The 22,748-nt window shown below is 41.1% G+C and overlaps 1 protein-coding gene across 2 annotated transcripts in view; it reads right to left on the bottom strand.

Annotated features, from left to right (window-relative positions):
* Window positions 1-22,748, bottom strand: part of LOC124555271 (AP-3 complex subunit delta-1) — a 269,894-nt gene that overhangs the window by 141,162 nt on the left and 105,984 nt on the right. For both annotated transcript variants that reach the window (XM_047129141.1, XM_047129140.1), the window contains exons 9-10: window positions 8,998-9,047; window positions 8,826-8,875 (exon numbers count right to left, since the gene is read on the bottom strand). In XM_047129141.1, the coding sequence (XP_046985097.1) occupies window positions 8,826-8,875; window positions 8,998-9,047 (100 nt within the window). The remainder of the gene's footprint in view (window positions 1-8,825; window positions 8,876-8,997; window positions 9,048-22,748) is intronic.

Below are 22,748 nucleotides of genomic sequence, written 5' to 3'. Positions count from 1 at the left end.
CTATGACAAATGTTTAAAAAAATATGGTTACAGACCGCTACATCTAACCACAAGACAGCCGCCATCTTGTGCTCATAATCGCTATGCACTAGTACATATTCAACGCACAACACTTCTCTTGCAATTTTCTCCAGAGTGCCCAAGTAGTACACCTTATTACTTGCACATATTTGGTTTCCTAATGCAGCACTAAAACTGAACACAGTATGAAGTAAATCTGTGATCCAAATGCCATGGCCTCCCCTCGTAAGATATAAGAGTACAAGACTTTTTATTTAAATCCACGAGGCATAGTCACACTCTGCAAGTAATGAGAGTTGAAAAAATTTACGCACACTTAGCAGTATACATTTTTAAATCATGCATTTAAGTATTAAGCATTTGGCGTACATAGGCAATTCATGTTCACTGGCGAAACTTTAACATACTACTTGGTAACATAATGCAATGAAACACAGAGTGACATCATCAGTATACATGAATCTGGAGCTAATACAAGGTATGTTCAGAAAGTAAGTGTACTAGTTTTTCGTATTTTTTTAAAGAAAAGATGTATTTGAAAAAAAATTACATGATATTGTTGGTTATTTTTCCACATAATCATCACCCTGTTCAATGTATGTGGTCAGCCATAGCACAAGCTTCTTTACGTCCTCTTCAAAGAACTCTGCCGCCAGCTCCTTCCCCCACTTCAGAACCTCTTTGTGCATGTGTTTGTCAGCTGAAAATTTAATTTTACTCATTTGTGGCTCCAGGGAGATGAAAATATGATACCCTGAAGACGACAAGTAAGGAAATATGGGGGAGGTTCAAAACATGGCAATCAACTGAGTCCAAGAGCCCCTTGGTGGCTAAGGCTGGGTGAAGATGGGCATTGTCACGCAACAAGCGCACTCTTTTCATCAGCATTCCCCTCCTTTTGTTCTGAATGTTCCTTTTGACTTTTTTTTAGGGTCTGCCAATGTCGTCGTGCATTTATGATCTCTCCAGGAGATGGGAATTAGACCAAAATGATGCCTTTTCAATCCCAAAACACTGAGTTCATAATTTTTTTTTTGCCCAAAAATGTGGTTTTGAATTTTTTGGCTGATGGGGAATTGGTGTGATGCCAGTGAGATGACTGTCTTTTTGTCTCAGGTGTGTAATGAGCCACTCATGTTTCATCTTGTCACAATAGGGCTCACAAAATCCTCACCTTTCAATTAAAGTCGTTCAAGAAACTCGCGGGTGCAACTGACCTGATTTTTCTTGTGATACTCTGTCAGCTATTTTGGGACCCATCTTGTGCATAGTTTCTGGTATCTCAGCATTTCTGTGAGTGTTTCATATAAGAGAATTCGAGAGAGTTGTGGAAACACTGTAGAAATTTCATCCAATGTCAACTGATGCTCTTCACAAATAGTTCACTGATTTTTTGCACCAACTCCTCAGTTAAAACAGAAAGCCTTCCACTCCTCTGACGTCATGAACATTTTTTTCTGCCTCCACTAAACTCCATACACCACTTAAACACATTTGTTCTGGTGATAAACCTTCACCGTGACCCCTTTCGATTCACAAAAATATTTCAGTTGGTGTTATCCTTCTGCAAGTAGGAAGCACATCATAGCACGTGGCTTGCACTTGGTGGGATTTCTTACCAACACCTTCTACACAACTAGTCACTACAATGTGAGTTTATGTACTACCATGTTTCTGTGATGCATGTTCTGGTCCGTGTTGCCAACCCTCAAAAAACACAAAACCACAGCCTGTTATGGACACAGTGCACTTACTATCTGAGCATGCCTCATAGTAAGAAAAATTAGATATGCACACTATAAATTGTACAGTCACTGGTCTGCCCAGGAATTGAGAAAATACATGTTTAAACAGGAGCAATACACAAAGAAGTGAAACTCAAGAATAAACAATGATGAGCTGAACGAGACTCACTAAAATTAAATGAATGGAACTAATGAGGATGAAATCAGTGAAAACTGTGACATGAAATAATATCTGAGAAATTCATTCAGAAATGCTGACCTTTTAATGTAATGAATTATGTCAAGACAACTGAAAATTTATATCACAAGAAATTTAAACCCGCATTTTGTGCTTATTGTGAGCAGTTGCCTTAACAATTCAGGATATCCAAGCATGTAGCCATCACCAACTTTCTTTTTCATTCATGTTACCCTCCTAGTACTCCTAAATATTGCAATCACTGGTTCTCCTACAACATACATGAGAACAGCACCAATGTGGAACATAGTTAGTGGAAGCACCACAGTGTTCCAGGATCTTGGTCTGACACAAATGTTCATCTGTAATGACATATTAATCATATTGGAGTTCTATCACTTTTGCACACATTTCCCTGATATCATTTCATGCCAATACATTTCACTGATTTCATTCACACTCATTCCTTTCACTCCAATTCAGTGAATTTAATTTGACTGATGTATTTCCTATGGCAAGGTAAACCAACGTGAGAGAGATGTCAAAGAAGCATACGAGAGGGTGATTTGTTTACTTTCGTGGCTTTAGCTTAGTAAAATGTGGTTGGTTGGTTGGTTGGTTTGTGGGATCGAAGGGACCAGACTACTAGGGCCATCAGTCCCTTTTTCCACAAACTTGAAACACCCACAAAGAATAAGAACAAACAATGGAGATGACACAGCACAAGACAGACACAGACAGAGACAGAGACCAGAAAAAAGTAATTAAAATCACACCGAGTGTGACAGTGGTTGGCCGACCACAGAAACACATAAGGAAAAGCCAACCGCCAAGAAACACTAAAAACCCCAGTCTAAAATGGTAGGCCAAAGACCAGACTCAACACAAGAAAAACGACAAACACTTGGGTGAAGTGATAAAAACCCCTTGCATGAATAAAACTCAAAACTAAATCTGCCATCGCAACGTCATCTGATAAAAAGTGCAGGAAGCATATCAGGCAGTGCAAACGTCTGCCTGAGCGGAGTTAAAAGCGGGCAGTCCAACAAGATGTGGACCACCGTCAAAGCTGATCCGCAGCGACATAAAGGTAGGTCCTCGCGGCGCAATAAATAGCTGTGTGTTATCCAGGTGTGGCCAATGCGCAGCCAGCAGAGGACAACAGAGTCCTTGCGAGAGACCCCCAAGGAGCAGTGCCACGCACCGGTAGCCTCTTCGATGGCCCGAAGTTTGTTGGGTGAAGGAAGGGTGCGCCATTCTTCACCCCAGGTGCAAAGTACTTTCTGCCACAAAACTGACCTGAGGTCACTCACCGAAAGGCCAATCTCCAAGGCTGGTGCACTGACAGCCTGTATGGCCAGCGTGTCAACACGTTCATTTCCCGGGATGCTGACATGACCCGGGGTACACACAAAGACCACAGAGCGGCCACAACGGGCAGGAGTATGGGTGGATTGGTGGTGGTTAGTGTTTAACGTCCCGTCGACAACGAGGTCATTAGAGACGGAGCGCAAGCTCGGGTTAGGGAAGGATTGGGAAGGAAATCGGCCGTGCCCTTTCAAAGGAACCATCCCGGCATTTGCCTGAAACGATTTAGGGAAATCACGGAAAACCTAAATCAGGATGGCCGGAGACGGGATTGAACCGTCGTCCTCCCGAATGCGAGTCCAGTGTGCTAACCACTGCGCCACCTCGCTCGGTAGTATGGGTGGACTCTTGGATAGCCATCACCAGACGAGAGCGAGGGAAACACTGGTTGATTGCTCGTAAACTGCTCAGGGAGTCACTACAGATAACGAAGGACTCACCTGAGCAGGAGTGGATACACTCTAGGGCGTGAGAGATGGTGACCAGCTCGGCAGTGAAAACACTGCAGCCAGCTGGCAATGAGTGTTGTTCATAATGATCCCCTAGAGTAAAGCATAACCGACACGAACCGTCAGTATAGACTAGGTCAGAGCCTTGAAATGCGGCAAGGATTGAAAGATAGCGGCAGTGGAGGGCCTCAGGAGGGACTGAGTCCTTCGGGCCCTGTGCCAAATCGAGCCGAAGGCATGGTCGGGGCACACACCATGTGGGTACGCACAAAGGGGCCCAGAAAAGATGTGGGAGAGGGAAAACCTCAAGCCCAGAGAGAAGAGCTCTGAGGCGAACCGCAATAATACACCCTGATCGGGGCCGCCGTTCCGGAAGATGGACGATCGACTGAGGGAACAGGAGACGATAATTGGGATGCCCAGACAAGCTACAAACATGTGTAGCATAAGTGTCCAGTAATCATTGGGGCCAGAACTGCAATGGAGGGACACCTGCCTCCACAAGTATGCTGTTGACAGGTCTTTTCTGGAAAGCTCCAGTGGCGAGTTGGACCCCGCTGTGAAGGATGGGGTCAAGCAACTGCAATGCGGAAGGTGGTGGTGAACCGTAAGCCAGGCTCCCATAATCTAGACGGGATTGAATTAACGCCTGGTACAGCCGAATAAGGGTAGACCGATCGGCACCCCAGCTGGTGTGACTCAAGCAACGAAGAGCATTAAGATGCCAATGCCACCAGCACGTCTGTTTAAGCTGCCAAATATGAGGGAGCCAAGTCAACCGGGTATCAAAAAACAAACCCAAAAAGCGATGTGTCTCCACCACAGCAAGAGGTTTGCCGTCAAGATAAAGCTGTGGCCCAGGGTGAACAGCGAGTCGCCGGCAGAAATGCATAACGCAGGTCTTGGCTGCCGAAAACTGGAAGCCGTGCGCTACAGCCCAAGACTGTGCCTTTCAGATAGCGCCCTGCAGCTGCCGTTCAGCAGCTGGAATGCCAGTGGAGCTATAGTATAGGCAGAAATCGTCAGCACACAAGGAAGCTGAGACAGACGTTCCCACCACCGCAGAGAGCGATTAATTGCAATTAAAAAGAAGCAGACACTGAAGACAGATCATTGCAGCATCCCATTCTCCTGAACTCGGGAGGAACTATGGGAGGCCACAACTTGCACGCGGAAAGAGCGAAGCGACAAAGTTTTCTATGAAAATTGGGAGTGGACCCCCGAAGACCCCAACCATGAAGTGTAGAGAGGATGTGATGATGCCATGTTGTATCGTATGCCTTCCGCATGTCAAAAAAGACGGCGACCTGATGCTGCCAGCAGACAAAGGCTGTACGGATGGCAGACTCCACGTACACCAGATTACTGGTGGCAGAGCGGCCCTTATGGAATCCACAATGAGACGGAGCCAGAAGGCCCCGAGAATCAAGTAGCCAACACAACCTCCGGCTCACCATGTGTTTGAGCAGCTTGCAAAGAATGTTGGTGAGGCTAATGAGGTGGTAGCTGTCCAGTGGGTTCTTGCAAGGTTTCAACATGGGGATTACAACGCTTTCCCGGCATTGCGACGGGAACTCACCCTCCACCCTCCATCCAGATACGGTTGAAAAGGTCTAGGAGGCACCGCTGGCAGTCCACCAAGAGGTGTTTGAGCATCTGACAGCGGATGCGATCTGGCCCGAGAGCCGTACCAGGGCAAGTGGCTAGGGCACTTTGGAATTCACACTCACTGAACGGAGCATTGTACGATTCAGGGTGGCGCGTGTGAAATGAAAGGCTCCGACATTCCAACCGCTCTTTCAGGAAGCAGATGGCCAGTGGGTAATTCGCAGAAGTGGAACTCTGAGCAAAATGCTCCACTAAGCAGTTTGCAATTGTTTCAGTCAGTACAGACTGCTCCATTCAGTGAAAGTGCAGGTAAGCTGACGGGGGTCCAATAGCCATAGAGTCGCCTAATCTTGGCCCAGACCTGTGATGGAGAGGTAAGGAGCCCAATGGTGGAGACATATCTTTTCCAGCATTCCTGCTTACGTTGGCGAATGAGGTGGCGGGCTCATGCACGGAGCCGTTTAAAGGCGATGAGGGGTTCCAATGAGGGATGCTGCTTGTGACACTGGAGTGCCCGCCTGCGATCTTTAATCACCTCAGCCACTCCGGTGACCACCGAGGCACAGGAGTGCAGCCATACAGACTATTTCTTCTCTTTCTAATATTTTGATTGTATGCCTCCTGGTCATCTTCAGAGTAAGCCGACTGAAGCTACAGCGCTTGTTGTGTCAACTACAATACTAAAATTTTATCTGCTTCTTTCACTTTTCCCAAATGTAAAGTTGACACGCGAGTTATCCACTAGCATCACCACGCCACATCGAGAATTATACGAACAGCCCCACATGCTCCATATTTTCTCTTGCATAAGTGTAGCAAATGAGGCCAAGTTGTGTAGCAAAGAGTAAATTAGGGCCGGTAGGAAATAGAAGATGGGCCTGTGACAATCACATGCATCACTTGGTGAAAGAGCTAAGGTCACCATCTTCTTCATGTAGTTATAATATGATTAAACATTTGTCCCAGTGTATATTTCTCTAGCAGATTTAATACTGGACAATAAGAAACAGAGACAAAAGAAACTTATAAAAGCAAGACTAAGCAGCACTACAATGCAAGCACAGCACAATATTTGATGGGGGAGGGAGGGGGGGGGGGGGGGGGAACTTACAAAATTTGAGGAGGCAAAACAAATTTTAGCGGACAAGTTTTTTTGGGGAGGGGTGGAGGCATTATGATTGCAAGGTGAACCAAAATATCTATGGGGAGCAACAAAAATTTTGGAGGGTAGAGTACAGAATATACAAGGAGTGGGGTTGGTGTGAAGAGCAGGCACACACAATCTTGGGAGGAGGGGAAAGTACGAATAATACTGGGGAGTGGGTTGGTGTACCAATATACTGGGGGAGGGGGTAGCTGCACAACAGAAAAAGGAAAGAGTAATCATGGCAGAAAATGGGAGGGCAGAGGAGTTTTTATTTTTTTTTTAATTTTTTTATTTTATTTTTTTTTTTATTTTATTTATTTATTTTTTTTTTTGGGGGGGGGGGCAGTTTGGCACATGAGGCATGAGATACAGGAGGATGGAGAATGTCAGATATATGGAGGAGGAGGGGGGGGGGGGGGAGGGAGGAGCAGAGAGCAGAGAGACAGGGAGGGGGCCAGACAAAGATCCTCCAGAACTGAATGTATGTGTTAAATAATTTTCACTGCATTCAGGAACAGAGGGGAATTTACCAATAAAATATTTGTGAATATGCCAACTGTTTACCTAATTCCTTTCTGTTGATCAACTTTTGTTTTTAAAAGTATTTGCAAAAGTTAACAACTTTATGATGTGTTTCACAGTTTTTCATGTTGATGTCTCCCCCTTATGTAAAAAGGAGGACATCATGTTATGTACTATACAAAATTTGATGTCAACCATGGGAAATATATCAAACAAAGTCACAAGGAAGGCAACAATTAATTCTTTTTCCTCAATAAATCATTATTACAGTAGTCATTAGCCTGTAGTTAATACATTCACTCCTAATGAAGAAAGGCAAGTTAGAGTTTAAAAACCTATCATCATAAATGGATTAGATATGAAGCTTTATGTGAGATTTAATGGCAACATGGGAAGAAAGTAGCTATGGTACTAATAAAGGATTCATAATGGGATTTGTACAATGTGCTTTAGGGGAACTACAGAAAACCTATATCCATATGGTGCGGTAGAGATTGGAACCCTGCTCTTACTGAGTACAAGTTAAATGTATCATACTATTTTATGCCACTTAATTACTAACCTTTTTAAATACTTTCAAAACATGCAATTAATTTTTCCAAGGACAGATATTTTATTCACAGATGATATGTTTCTAACAAGGGAACCTCCCCATCGCACCCCCCTCAGATTTAGTTATAAGTTGGCACAGTGGATAGGCCTTGAAGAACTGAACACAGATCAATCGAGAAAACAGGAAGAAGTTGTGTGGAAGTATGAAAAAAATAAGCAAAATATACGAACTGAATACTCTATGCATATGATATGCAACATCAAGGACAGCCTAAGCTCACGAGCGCCGTGGTCCTGTGGTTAGCGTGAGCAGCTGCAGTACGAGAGGACCTTGGTTCAAATCTACCCTCCAGTGAAAATTTTAATTTTTTTATTTTCAGACAATTATTATCTGTCCGTCCGATGCGATCACTTTTTTGGGAGTGATTATCACATCCACAAGAAAACCTAAATCGGGCAAGGTAGAAGAATCTTTTTACCCATTCGCCAAGTGTACAAGTTAGGTGGGACGACAACATATTCCTGTCATGTGACGCACATGCAGTCACCAGTGTCGTATAGAATATATCAGACGCGTTTTCCTGTGGAGGAATCGGTTGACGTGTGATCTTGCGATCAAACTTTTTCGGTTCCCATTGGATAGGCACGTCCTTTCGTCTACTTATCACACGGTTTAGCGGTGCGGTCGCAAAACACAAACACTAAACTTGTTACAGTGAACAGAGACGTCAATGAACGAACGGACAGATAATAATTGTCTGAAAATAAAAAATTAAAATTTTCACTCGAGGGAAGACTTGATCCAAGGACCTCTCCTACTGCAGTTGCTCACGCTAACCACGGGACCACGGCACTCATGAGCGCATATTCTCCGAGATGTTGCCTATCTTGGCATGGACTACTCAGTTTGTATATTTTGCTTATTTTTTTCATACTTCCACATAACTTCTTCCTGTTTTCTCGATTGATCTGTGTTCAGTTTTTCAAGGCCTATCCACTGTGCCAACTTATAGCTAAATCTGAGGGGGGTGCGATGGGGAAGTTACCTTGTAAGTCCTGTTTCAAAATTGTACTTGGCAGAACTATTAACATAGCTTCAAGAGAAAAAGGTTAGATATGTACATTTTGGCAACCGCTATTTCAGTTTACCAACAAAAAGAAAAAGTATTTTTCTGAGTACAGTCACACTATTATATTAAAATTTTCTGTAAAATAAGAATCGGATAAATAATTACCTGAATAGAGGCACTATGGTTGGGCATCCCTGAAGAAATGGATATCAGTACTGAAATTACAAAGAAATCCTGCCTTTAAATTGCTGCACTACACAATAACCTATGAAATAGTTAAGAAAATATGAACTGAATGACATTTCTGGAAAAAGAATCACTTTAAAATAACTTATACCTGCAATTACAGTGTTGATACACTCATACAGCAGAGACATTGCAGATGTACTGAAACAAAAAGACAAGTTTAAATCAGATATAAAACTGAATAAAACAGCAACAACAAATTTCAGTTATAAAAAGCAAAATTATAAAATTAATTTTCTGTAGGAGGCTGGATGCACCAGAATGTACAACACTTCCCTCAGTGTGATCTGAAGGATGTGAAAAAAACAACCAGTGCAGATTACTGACAAATTAAAACCTATCTGTGAAATATGAATTTTCACTATAGTATTAAGCTAATCTATATCTTTAATTACAATTAAACTATCATATAACAAACAGAGAAGCATGTCTGCCCGCTGGTGACTGCCCGTTATTCTACAAAATGACAGATTTTGAGCTCCTGATCACAATGGCAAATACTGTAGTCTTTTTAAGTTTATCTCTCTTGCTCCAATTTGAAGCATATTAATTTGACATTGTTTATTTATAATTTATTTTTCCAACAGTATTTTCTCAATTGTTCCAGTTTCTTCTCATCTTGAGATTTTAAATTTTCAGTGAAATTAACATTATTGATATACGAATAAAAATATTTTTGTGAGTAACTCTTTGAATATTCTGGATGTAATCATAAGAAGGATGCAGTTTCAGATCACTAAATCTAGATGGTAGTATTCATATGAATACGAATAATACAAAAATATGTGTCTGGTGTATACTAATGAAACATACATACCACTTTGGTATCAAAATAATCAACCTAAAAATACTCAGTGAATATATATCAAATGTTTGAGACAAAAGAAGTTTTGTAGGGCTTGTCAAATTTAGTTCTTGAGGCACTATATGTGCTAGACTCATCAAATCAGTTGTATAAAAATGGCAATTTTGAAATAATGCCCCTTATGGATAACTTTCTGTGGATGCCCATGCAGAGAAGCATGTTAACAATAAAAAAAATATTTTTTACTCAGAATTTTACTTTATGAGCAACAGAAGTTAAGAGCCAGAAAATGAAAACAGAAGTGATAAAAACTGTTCCACAATAATAAAACTAATGGAAAGTGATTGCTTCACATTTTCATAAACTGTACAAAATACATGAATTACTCACAATACTCCAGAAACTGATGCTACTAATTAATGAACCAACAATATACAGCAAAGAACAGTGCCTGATTTAGTCTATATATGTACAAATAATGGTAAAGCTGGAGGAAGTATGTGGTGTGGTAATGACAAGAGCAACAAATAGCTGTCCACAGAAGGTGTACAGAGACAAATATGATACAGATTTGTGCATGAAGAACAAATTCTAACTTATATTGCAGCTGTGCCCTGCTTTTCATTAGCAAATAAACTGTCTGAATCTTAATAACTACGGATTGGTAGTTAAATAATCAGTATTTTTTTAATGAAATAGAATTTTTCTATTGTTTTATCTGTATGTCAACATATTTTCCTGTTGCTTCTATGCTTGCTGCCCAATCTTTTTTCTAATTTATTTAATCTTTTTTCACACCAATAGCCAACTGGGTGAGACATGTTAATTCTCCAGTTCCAATCCTACTCAGTGATCAACAGTATTTCCAAAGCCAAACTCTTTGTCATACAGTACAAGAGCCTCATTATGGTACCATTTTGTGTGGCATTCTTCCAGCATATATTTTCACAAATTCCACAAAGCAATGATGAAATTAATTATATTAAGACACTACAGTTACTAAAGTATGTCAGCAGATATGACATTTCCATCAAAGTCCACTCATCTCAGTGATGAAGTTGAGAAATTTCTCAAAGCGAGTGGTGAGTAAAGCTGTGAAATAAATGATATAGAATAAGAGAAATTTGACACTGGCTCAAGTGGTGGTTATTCCTCTTAAAATAAAGATTTAAGTGATGAATAAGATAAATTAGAGGCTGGTCATTGTAGAAAGCTGCCTAATGCATTGAGTGTGTCATTATAGTCAAATATAATTTCTGTTCAAAATAATAACAATTTATATCAAAACATACTTTTTCCACACAAAAGTAGTACTGCTTTTCTAGCTGTTTCTTAGTGGCAAACGTCTGAAGATCATTACAGACAAAACAAACATGTTGCATCTAAAATTACTAATCATTTGTTACAAAAGTATTATGTAGAAATTACTGGAAAAAATGTGACTGTACATTAATTGGAAACTTATGTGGGAGTGGGGAGTGCTTCTCAAGATGGATGGTGTAATGTGCTGCGAATACATAGAAAGAAAGAAGATCCTTAATCATTTAGCTACAATATAGCAGGTCAGAAACTGCAAGCAGTTAATTCCATAAATTATCTGAGAGTAGGCATTAGGAGCGATTTAAAATGGAATGACCATGTAAAATTAATTGGGGGTAAAGCAGATGGCAGACAGATTCATTGGAAGAATCCTAAGGAAATGTAGTCCAAAAACAAAGGAAGTAGGTTACAGTACACTTGTTTGCCCACTGCTTGAATACTGCTCACCGGTGTGGGATCCGTACCAGGTAGGGCTGATGAGATAGAGAAGATCCAACGGAGAGCAGCGCGCTTCATTACAGGATCATTCACAGTAATCGTGAAAGTGTTACGGAGATGATAGATAAACTCTAGTGGAAGACTCTGCTAAAGAGATGCTCAGTAGCTCGGTACGGGCTTTTGTTGAAGTTTCGAGAACATACATTCACTGAAGAGTCAAGCAGTATATTGCTATCTCCTACGTATACCTCCTGAAGAGACCATGAGGATAAAATCAGAGAGAATAGAGCCCGCACAGAGGCATATCGATAATCTTTATTTCCACGAACAATACGAGACTGGAATAGAAGGGAGAACCGATAGAGGTACTCAAGGTACCCTCTGCCACACACCATCAGGTGGCTTGTGGAGTATGGATGTAGATGTATGTCAATTGAATATATACTTCATCTACCTTTCAAATTCATGACTTCACTACACTCCATTTTATTTGATTGCATTTTCGTATGATATATTGATCCAAAATTTTCAAGTTTTTACATGTAAGCCTTCTATCTGAGACCCACAAATGCCCTTGAAGTTGTTTGCTCTATGTTCAAAATATTCATCAACAACGTTAGAAGCTTTTTTGCCATTTTTCATATTTGAGAGCTTAATTTCACTTTAAAAAAAAAGGAAGAAGAAGAAGAAGAAGAAGAAGAAGAAGAAAGAAAGAAAGAAATCAAACTTCCACCTTCTGCAAAATATTCTCCTATTTTCTTATTATTGTTATTATTATTTACCCATACAATTCCAGGCACTTAAGTGTCATTTTTATAGTTCTTGTCATTTCTGTAAAATACTATATAGAATTTTGGTTGGTTTCCTATTTTAGGCCTAAAACTATAAAACGTGCATCTATTTTATCGTGACAGCTCACCTGATGCCGCATTAATGTGTGTGTTGGGTTGTTCAGGGTGGCCTGATGTTATGCATTTTATGACGTGACAGCACATCATCTGCAAAGTAGCTGGAAAAAGTATGTTTCTTTGCTAAAAAAATAATGATTTTTCAGACTACACTGAAGTGGAGGAGAAAACTTTTTGTCTGGTTGCTGGAAGTGTCTGTGATAAATATTTTTGAATTGTCAAAAAAAGGTCAAGAGAACAAGAGAGTTACAAAGGATTCACATCTCCAGTATAGGGAAAAACAAAATGAGAAACTTTTCGGTAAGTTCTGATGCAACACACTAAGAAGGAAAGGTTGTGTATCATTTCTACTCACTAAAGAAAGCTTATATATGGGTAACAATGCTCTGTTTCTATTTTCCTGGACAAGCAGGGAAATGATTGTGTTGTTTGCAGTGATTGGAAGAGAACAAGTGGACACTGCAGAAGACTATACCATCCTTTCACACAAAATCATCCTACTGACTGTTGATATGTATCTTACTTTGAAGAACTAAAAATACTAAATAATATGAGAACATCTGGGAGACCTATGAGTGGTTGTATGTGTTCAGCCCACTCTGACCAATATCAATTACGGACACAGGTCAGGCAGCCCTGAATCAGGAAGGCTTCCGAAAGTCTTCCTTACAAAGATGATCACAGAGGTGAAAGAGCTTGTTACAAACTATTATACTCTATCGAAGAATTATTTAAAATCGACAGCTATGAAGGAATTATAGGATGAGGCTTAAGTGGGAAGCATGGAATGCATTCATCTGATCTCACAACCACCAGTTGTTGCCACACCCTCATCCCCACACTTAAACACTTCCCTCTTGCCCTGTGCTATATTTTATTTATTTTCATTTCCTAAGGTTGTTGTAATTAATATTTTATTTGTTATTACTATGTTATGCTGTGTATTGGGTAATAATGAATGAGGCGAGAAGCAAGTTCATAAAAAATTATGAGTGGAGTTGAATACTACTCTCTTGGCCGGGGTTTGCTGTAAGAAGTCAGTCTCAAGAAACAGTTTGGGCATTACATGCTTGCTTTGAGAAGGAAAACATTAAAAGTTCCTCCCATCTGTTAACAAAGCATGGCAATGAAATGTTCAAGAAACAAGAAGAAGGTGGAAAACCATAATTTCTAAGAACTCTGGGGGGAAAAACATTGTTGCAACACAGATTAATTTGTTGAGGATGTGAGTGTCATCTGTTTGTGTTTATTATTGCAGAAAGAAACATCCAACACTGAAAATTGCTGGTCGCCCTTAAGGAAGCAGTTCCTTTTCCAGGCAGTGCACATTGTTATTTAGAGTCCAGCACAACTTGGGCTTTCACAATAATTTCTGTGGGCATACACTGTTGATGGAAAAAGAATTTGTGCACCTCCGCCGTCAGTGTCAGCCAGTTTGCCGTGGCATACGGAGCTCCATCGCAGTCTTTAACACTGGTAGCATGCTGCGACAGCGTGGACGTGAACCGTATGTGCAGTTGACGGACTTTGAGCGAGGGCGTATAGTGGGCATGCGGAAGGCCGGGTGGACGTACCGCCGAATTGCTCAACACGTGGGGCGTGAGGTCTCCACAGTACATCGATGTTGTCGCCAGTGGTCTGCGGAAGGTGCACGTGCCCGTCGACCTGGGACCGGACCGCAGTGACGCACGGATGCACGCCAAGACCGTAGGATCCTACGCAGTGCCGTAGAGGACCGCACCGCCACTTCCCAGCAAATTAGGGACACTGTTGCTCCTGGGGTATCGGCGACGACCATTCGCAACCGTCTCCATGAAGCTGGGCTACAGTCCCGCACACCGTTAGGCCGTCTTCCGCTCACGCCCCAACATCGTGCAGCCCGCCTCCAGTGGTGTCGCGACAGGCGTGAATGGAGGGACGAATGGAGACGTGTCGTCTTCAGCGATGAGAGTCGCTTCTGCCTTGGTGCCAATGATGGTCGTATGCGTGTTTGGCACCGTGCAGGTGAGCGCCACAATCAGGACTGCATACGACCGAGGCACACAGGGCCAACACCCGGCATCATGGTGTGGGGAGCGATCTCCTTCACTGGCCGTACACCACTGGTGATCGTCGAGGGGACACTGAATAGTGCACGGTACATCCAAACCGTCATCGAACCCATCGTTCTACCATTCCTAGACCGGCAAGGGAACTTGCTGTTCCAACAGGACAATGCACGTCCGCATGTATCCCGTGCCACCCAACGTGCTCTAGAAGGCGTAAGTCAACTACCCTGGCCAGCAAGATCTCCGGATCTGTCCCCCATTGAGCATGTTTGGGACTGGATGAAGCGTCGTCTCACGTGGTCTGCACGTCCAGCACGAACGCTGGTCCAACTGAGGCGCCAGGTGGAAATGGCATGGCAAGCCGTTCCACAGGACTACATCCAGCATCTCTACGATCGTCTCCATGGGAGAATAGCAGCCTGCATTGCTGCGAAAGGTGGATATACACTGTACTAGTGCCGACATTGTGCATGCTCTGTTGCCTGTCTCTATGTGCCTGTGGTTCTGTCAGTGTGATCATGTGATGTATCTGACCCCAGGAATTTGTCAATAAAGTTTCCCCTTCCTGGGACAATGAATTCACGGTGTTCTTATTTCAATTTCCAGGAGTGTATGTTTATGTTTTGGTGACATACCATAACATTTTTAAAGTTTCTCCTTTGAAAATTCAGTTTCTCCGCTATATGGTGAGTAGCAACTATCCTTTTCATAATATTACATTATTTCATCCTAGATTTTCCACTTTCTGATTTTGTTTGTTTAAGTTTGACAAAATGTGATAACTTACATTCAATCCCAGTAATAGTATATACACAGATACATCGGTAAATGTATCGATATTATGAATATATCAATACTGTTTCTACCAAATATTGCTATTTCCAGAGTATTGATATAATGCCTTGATTGATAGTGGCCATACAGTCATTAGGTTGCCACTTCATCATTGCCATTTCAACCCAATATAACTGGTGTGAGCTCACATTAAAGTTAACACTGACAAGAATAATAATAAATTTACTATGTTAGCTGTCTAATCATTCACCGTTGAAGTTGTTAGAACAGTCATCTCTGGATACTTGAATAAAGCTATCAATCATATGTAGCACATCACATAAAATTCACAACAGAACGAAACTACTTTGGAAAATTTAGTCTAGAAAATGATCATTTCATTAAATAACAAGTGTGACAGTGACACTTCAAGCCATTGTGATAGCGATGAGAATCTTGTCAGTGGAGTCTTTTCTGTTGGCATCACAGAAATGCACATCAGGGAAATTCAGTTGAACATCTGGAGTGCACAGTTTACAACATTAAGCAGCTGCCTAGCAATGTTATATTTCTCAAATTTCAACATTTTAGTAAACAGGCCATTATCAGCAACTGAGTCTGATCGAGGCTCATCTCACGAATTCAGTCTTTGCAACACCAAATACATATCTCTCACTGAATGAGATTTTCAATCTACAGTGGAGTGTGCGCTGATATGAAACTTCCTGGCAGATTAAAACTGTGTGCTGGACCGAGACTCGAACTCGGGACCTTTGCCTTTTTCGGGCAAGTGCTCTACCATCTGAGCTACCCAAGCACGACTCATGACCCATTCTGCAAGATTTGCAGAAGAGCTTCTGTGAAGTTTGGAAGGTAGGAGACAAGGTACTGGCAGAATTGAAGCTGTGAGGATGGGTCGTGAGTCATGCTTGGGTAGCTCAGATGGTAGAGCACTTGCCTGCGAAAGGCGTAGGTCCCGAGTTCGAGTCTCGTTACGGCACACAGTTTTAATCTGTCAGGAAGTTTCATATCTCTCACTGTTTGCAGTATAGCTGCTACAATACTAAGGTAGTGTTTTTTGTATTGTAGTTTTACTTTCATGTAGTCTTATTTACGTTTTCTCACTTACCTTAACAGGCATAAATTTCATTTTTGTTGTTGTTTTACAAATAAGTTAATTATAAAACTTCTCATCTTTTTCTCATAATGAAACCAAAACCTCTTGATGCACAAGAAGAGCATTAAGCAAATTATCTTCTCTTAGGGATATCAGACAGAGTTTCCAGTTACAAGCAAATGAAATAATGAGTAGTTTTCCAGATTTCAATTGCATAATGTGTACACCTAAATTCAATATAAAAAAAGTTCCCTGTATGCATCTACTTCGGTAACATCACCAGAAAATGCAATTTAAAAACTTTTCATATATTTTCTTAACTTTTCTTTTTTTGCCATAAACAACACTGCAAGTAGACCATAGTGTAACTCTTACAGATACCATAGATACCAGTATCACCTCTACATGTGGCATTGTTTGTGAGTTAGATCAAGATGAATGAAACATAAGGTTACATGTGTGTGCCATGCTGGATGTCTTAATCCTGCTGCCCCCCTCCACATGTTACTGCCAAATTGTCAGTCATAAAGTAACTCTGAACAGAGTGTAGGTAGAGGTGCCTAATGCAATTGCTCATGAGTGTATCTCAACTGCATGTCACAAATTGAAACTATTCGCTGGATTGGGTCTTAATCCTATATAACTTCCATGGGTAATGCTTTACCAATTTGACCCACCCAACCAACTCAAAGCTCCAATTAATCAATGGCTCTTCCACATGCTTTCAATTAAGTTTATTGATCTATACGTCATTATTTCATCAAATATAATGACTGCTTTCACCTCAATTCACCATTTTCAAACCTCTTGAAAAAATGAAGAACACAGAATACTACCACACAATATTTTAAACAGATATAATTAAGTTCATCCAACATGCTTAGTCCCAGATGCAACATAAATACTTGACTACCAGATGTTTGTATATATGTAGATGTAGACTGACAGGTTATAAGCCAAACTGCAAGCCAGTGTACAGTGAATGGCAAAGGATATTTCATAAAAATATTACAGAATTTTGCCTTATTCCTTTTACATATGGGGCTATAGCAAAATGGTGCTGTATACCGTGGCATATATTTACTGTCAGCAGCAGTACTTGTTAGAAAGAATGTAAAATATCTAATGCTTACATAGTCAATGAAATGTTACAAGTATAATTTATACGATTTACATACACCTAGTATATTGACACTTTGTGTGTTATATTAGTGCTTTTTTGTTTAAAAGAGTCCATTGATAGTGACCGGGCTAAATATCTCACGGAATAAGCATCAAACGAAAAAACTACCATGAACAAAACTCGTCTAGCTTGAAGGGGGAAACCACATGGCACTATGGTTGGCCTGCTAGAGGCGCTGCCGTAGATCAAACGAATAGCAACTTCGTTTTTTTAAATAGGAACCCCCATTTTTTATTACATATTCGTGTAGTACATAAAGAAATATGAATCTTTTAGTTGGACCACTTTTTTCGCTTTGTGATAGATGGCGCTGTAATAGTCACAAACGTATAAGTACATGGTATCACGTAACATTCCGCCAGTGCGGAAGGTATTTGCATCGTGATACATTACCCGTGTTAAAATGGACCTGTTAAAATGGACCGTTTACCAATTGCGGAAAAGGTCAATATCATGTTGATGTATGACTATTGAGATCAAAATGCCCAACGTGTGTTTGCTATGTATGCTGCTCGGTATCCCGGATGACATCATCCAAGTGTCTGCACCGTTTGCCGGATTTAAGGAAACAGGAAGTGTTCAGCCGCAAGTGAAACAGCAGCCACGACCTGCAACAAATGATGATGCCCAAGTAGGTGTTTTAGCTGCTGTCGCGGCTAATCCGCACATCAATAGCAGACAAATTGCGCGAGAATCGGGAATTTCAAAAACGTTGGTGTTGAGAATGCTACATCAACATCGATTGCACCCATACCATATTTCTATGCACCAGGAATTGCATGGCAATGACTTTGAACATTGTGTACAGTTCTGCCACTCGGCACAAGAGAAATTACGGGACAATGACAGATTTTTGCGCGCGTTCTATTTAGCGACAAAGTGTCATTCACCAACAGCGGTAACGTAAACTGGTATAATATGCACTATTGGGCAATGGAAAATCCATGCTGGATGGGACAAGTGGAACATCAGCGACCTTGGCGGGTTAATGTATGGTGCAGCACTGTGGGAGGAAGGATAATTGGCCCCCATTTTATCGAAGGCAATCTAAATGGTGCAATGTATACTGATTTCCTACATAATGTTCTACCGATGTTACTACAAGATGTTTCACTGTATGACAGAATGGCGATGTACTTCCAACATGATAGATGTCCGGTATATAGCTCGTGTGCGGTTTAAGTGGTATTGAATAGCATATTTCATGACAGGTGGATTGGTCATAGAAAGCACCATTCCACAGCCCGCACGTTCACCGGATCTGACGTCCCCAGATTTCTTTCTGTGGGGAAAGTTGAAGGATATTTGCTATCGTGATCCACCGACAACACCTGACAACATGCGTCAGCGCACTGTCAATGCATGTGCGAACATTACGGAAGGTGAACTATTCACTGTTTAGAGGAATGTTGTTACACGTATTGCAAATGCATTGAGGTTGATGGACATCATTTTGAGCATTTATTGCATTAATGTGGTATTTACAGGTAATCATGCTGTAACAGCATGCGTTCTCAGAAATGATAAGTTCACAAAGGTACATGTGTAACATTGGAACAACCGAAATAAAATGTTCAAACGTACCTACGTTCTGTATTTTAATTAAAAAAACTTACCTGTTACCAACTGTTCATCTAAAATTGTGAGCCATATGTTTGAGACTATTACAGCGCCATCTATCACTAAGCGAAAAAAGTGGTCCAACTAAAACATTCATATTTCTTTATGTACTACACGAATATGTAACAAAGAAATGAAGTTGATATCTGTTTGACCTATGGCAGCACCATCTAGCGGGCCAACCATAGCGCCATCTGGCTTCCCCCTTCAAGGAGACAAGTTTTGTTCTTTGTAGTTTTTTCGTTTGACACTTATTTCATGAGATATTTAGCCCGGTCACGATCAATGGACCACCCTGTTTACATAGTAGCAATTTGGTCACCCCATTAGCTAACAATTGCTGACAGTCCTGTAAGAATTCCATAAAAACATTTCTTGAAACGCGAGGAAACTCATTAGATTAGGACAAAATTATAGAATCTGTTTTCTTCGACTTTTGCTTCAACTCCCTGCCAAATTTTTCAGCGATAATAAATGCCCACTTTGCACTTCAGCATGAAAATCAGAATGATCATCTCTAAACACTCCTAAGCATTTTATTACCATTCCATTCCTCATATTGTTATCTCCATAAACTTCATTAAACTCTCAAATAATTTTGAGTGTTTTCACCAAGGAAGGAATAGCAGCAGAAACCACAATGGCAGGTATTGGGACAGCTATAATAAGAACAAAATGGGTCCTGACAGATGACTGAAATATTTTCCACATCTTTAGTATCTCAATAATAAAGAGTTTTATATGATGAAGCGACAGAAAGCAAAATATCCCTGTTACATTACACAACAACCAAGAGGAAGAATTTGGCTGAGAAGGGAGACTTATGAACTACAACCTAGATTATCCACATTTGCACATCATTTTCAAGATAACTTTCACTATTTGAAACAAGATCAATACAACCTGCTGATGCCAAGTTTGTTCAGACACAGGGAAAGAAGAGTACATGGCAGTGCAGAAAAAGCAACATTCGGCTTTGCATTCCACTGTACTTCCAGGATTACCTCACCAAAATTAATTATACTTAAACTATACAACACATTCTCACTTTTTTGTTTTAAGCATATTTGTACTTTTTGAAAATGTAGACAAAATAATAATTGTACAGAGAGAGAGAGAGAGAGAGAGAGAGAGAGAGAGAGAGAGAGCAGACAAATTATGTGTTTCTTGTACTACTTATCTTGTCTATTTGAACAGTATATACTGAAATAAACTTATATTCTTATAACACACTGATGATTCCCCTTTGTTTTTATCAAATTTAAATATACTGCAGTTTACTTATAAAGCAAAAACAACTGCAACATTTCACAGCCAAGTACACAGGATGTATCTACTCTGTGTCTGCAATTGCTGCTCAAACATCGTTTCCATACAGGCGTACACCATAATTACTCTACCACGCAAACATTTGGTGTTACAGTTACACCCGTCTGGTATGAGACATTCCCCGGGGAGGGGGAAGGGGGGGGGGGGGGGGGGCATCCACTGGGAGTGGAACCGCAATATAACTCTGGGGTTCGGTGTGGGGCGGTGGCGGTGGGGTGGACTGCTGTGGCCTGTTGGGGGTTGTGAACCACTGTGGGCTATGGCACGACGAAGTCTCTCCATCGTTTCTAGGTCCCCAGCTTAATACATACATACATGGAAGGCAGTGTTCATAATTACAAAGTGTCGTTCAGTAGTTTAGCAGGTACATATCAGATCACAAATCAAAATGTTTGGGGCTCAATCCCTAATCAACCTGTATGCAGAAACTGGGTGACTCGGGGCTTTATTTGACGTCTTTCTCGATGGCAACTGTGGACTGAATTTTGCCATCATTACTGACATGTATTTTTGTCCCAGACAACAGGTAATGCTCCGAATAAGTACATAAATTGTACAACCCATGCCAAGAGCACTGACCTGTACATTTTTGCACCACATCACTCACAAACAAATGTTAAAAGTTAACTGCTGTCTCCCATTTCTGCCACTCAGCACTGTCAGTAACATGCAGTTGTGTGGAGAGAGCTCACACAGAAAAAAAGATTGACACTCCATAATAATTTTAATGCACTTGTATTGCTACACCGTTCACATAAAAATGTAAAACAAAACACAACCCACACATAGTCCTTGTAGCATCCACACAAACTTGCACCTTGCATTGTACCATCCTCCTACGCACTTTTTTTCCATCCACAGTCACAACCCCTACAGGTACTATTGGGAGCTCTTGGCTCACTATGTGAGAAAGCTAAAAAGCAGCTTGCATTCCCTCCCTCAAACCCTTTCCCTAATTTAGTCAAAATTTTAGGACACATACAGCTCCAGCTTCCCCAGGTGGACCATTGCTCAGTATATATTTTTTCATATTATGAAGTTGTGCATGAACTGAGAGAGTTATAGAGAGTAGAGAATGATCTGTAATCATCTCCTGAAAGAAACAGCAAGAAGGTTGAATGGGGGAAAAAAAAATCAGCTGCAAATGCCTGAAGTAACAATCAGGCGAAAGCACGATGCATGACTTATCACGTAACTATGACAAGGGACAAGATCATATCCAAAAGCAGGGTCATCAGTGAAGTACAAGTCAGCAATGAAAGCATTCTTATTACAGAGACAAACTTATAGACAGAAAAAGAACCGCCTCCTGTATGCGGAGTGCAGCTACTTCAGAATACGGGGGAGGGCGAAATGGAGAACCTTACACGACCTGCTGTTTCACTTTTCATTGGAGCCGACTAGGACATCCTAGATCTATACCTTGGCCATAGTCATCTGTATGGAACTGCTGGAGACTCTTCATATTCAGGTTGTGTTGTCAGTAGTCACATCCTCTTCACTATGACAAATATAAAAAATAGCTGACGTGTACATAGTTCCGCGTATTCAGCGCGTAGACAACTTTCCCACTAGAGCGTGCCCCGCTAAGCAAAACAGCGCAGACGCAGCGCTCGTCCGTCTCCGCACTACGAGATGGCGCTGCCTTAGAGATGGACCAAATTCTGCTTCCGCCGATCCACGTATTAATATGTAACGCAGCCAATGAGATTGCTGCTAACATAGAACCTTTTCTCCTAGCGGATCACACTCGCGCAGTGATACCTGAACGCGTGAGGTATTATAACGAGTGTACAGACCTCCGATTAGTCAGTCTGCATTTGTCTGCACCAGTCTGCATTTGTCTGCATTAGTCTGTACCAGTCTGCATTAGTCTGTACCAGTCTGCATTAGTCTGTACCAGTCTGCATTAGTCTGTACCAGTCTGCATTAGTCTGTACCAGTCTGCATTAGTCTGTACCAGTCTGCATTAGTCTGTACCAGTCTGCATTAGTCTGTACCAGTCTGCATTAGTCTGTACCAGTCTGCATTAGTCTGTACCAGTCTGCATTTGTCTGTACCAGTCTGCATTTGTCTGTACCAGTCTGCATTTGTCTGTACCAGTCTATAGTCAAGTTTCAGTCTGCACCTAATAAGATTACCATATTCCTGTACATAACTATGAAGATAAATGAACAGACACTTTGTCAAGTATCAGAGATATGTGAGAATAAGATTAACGTACCAAGACCAAAGGAACTTCAGATTGTTAATTGTAAACAGCATCCAGAATCAAGTTACATAATGTCTACGCTTTTTAT

This window comes from Schistocerca americana, chromosome X, assembly GCF_021461395.2.
Source record: "Schistocerca americana isolate TAMUIC-IGC-003095 chromosome X, iqSchAmer2.1, whole genome shotgun sequence".
Lineage (NCBI taxonomy): Eukaryota > Metazoa > Arthropoda > Insecta > Orthoptera > Acrididae > Schistocerca > Schistocerca americana.
Note: the sequence above shows the minus strand (reverse complement) of the source record. Positions and strands in the feature narration are given on the sequence as shown.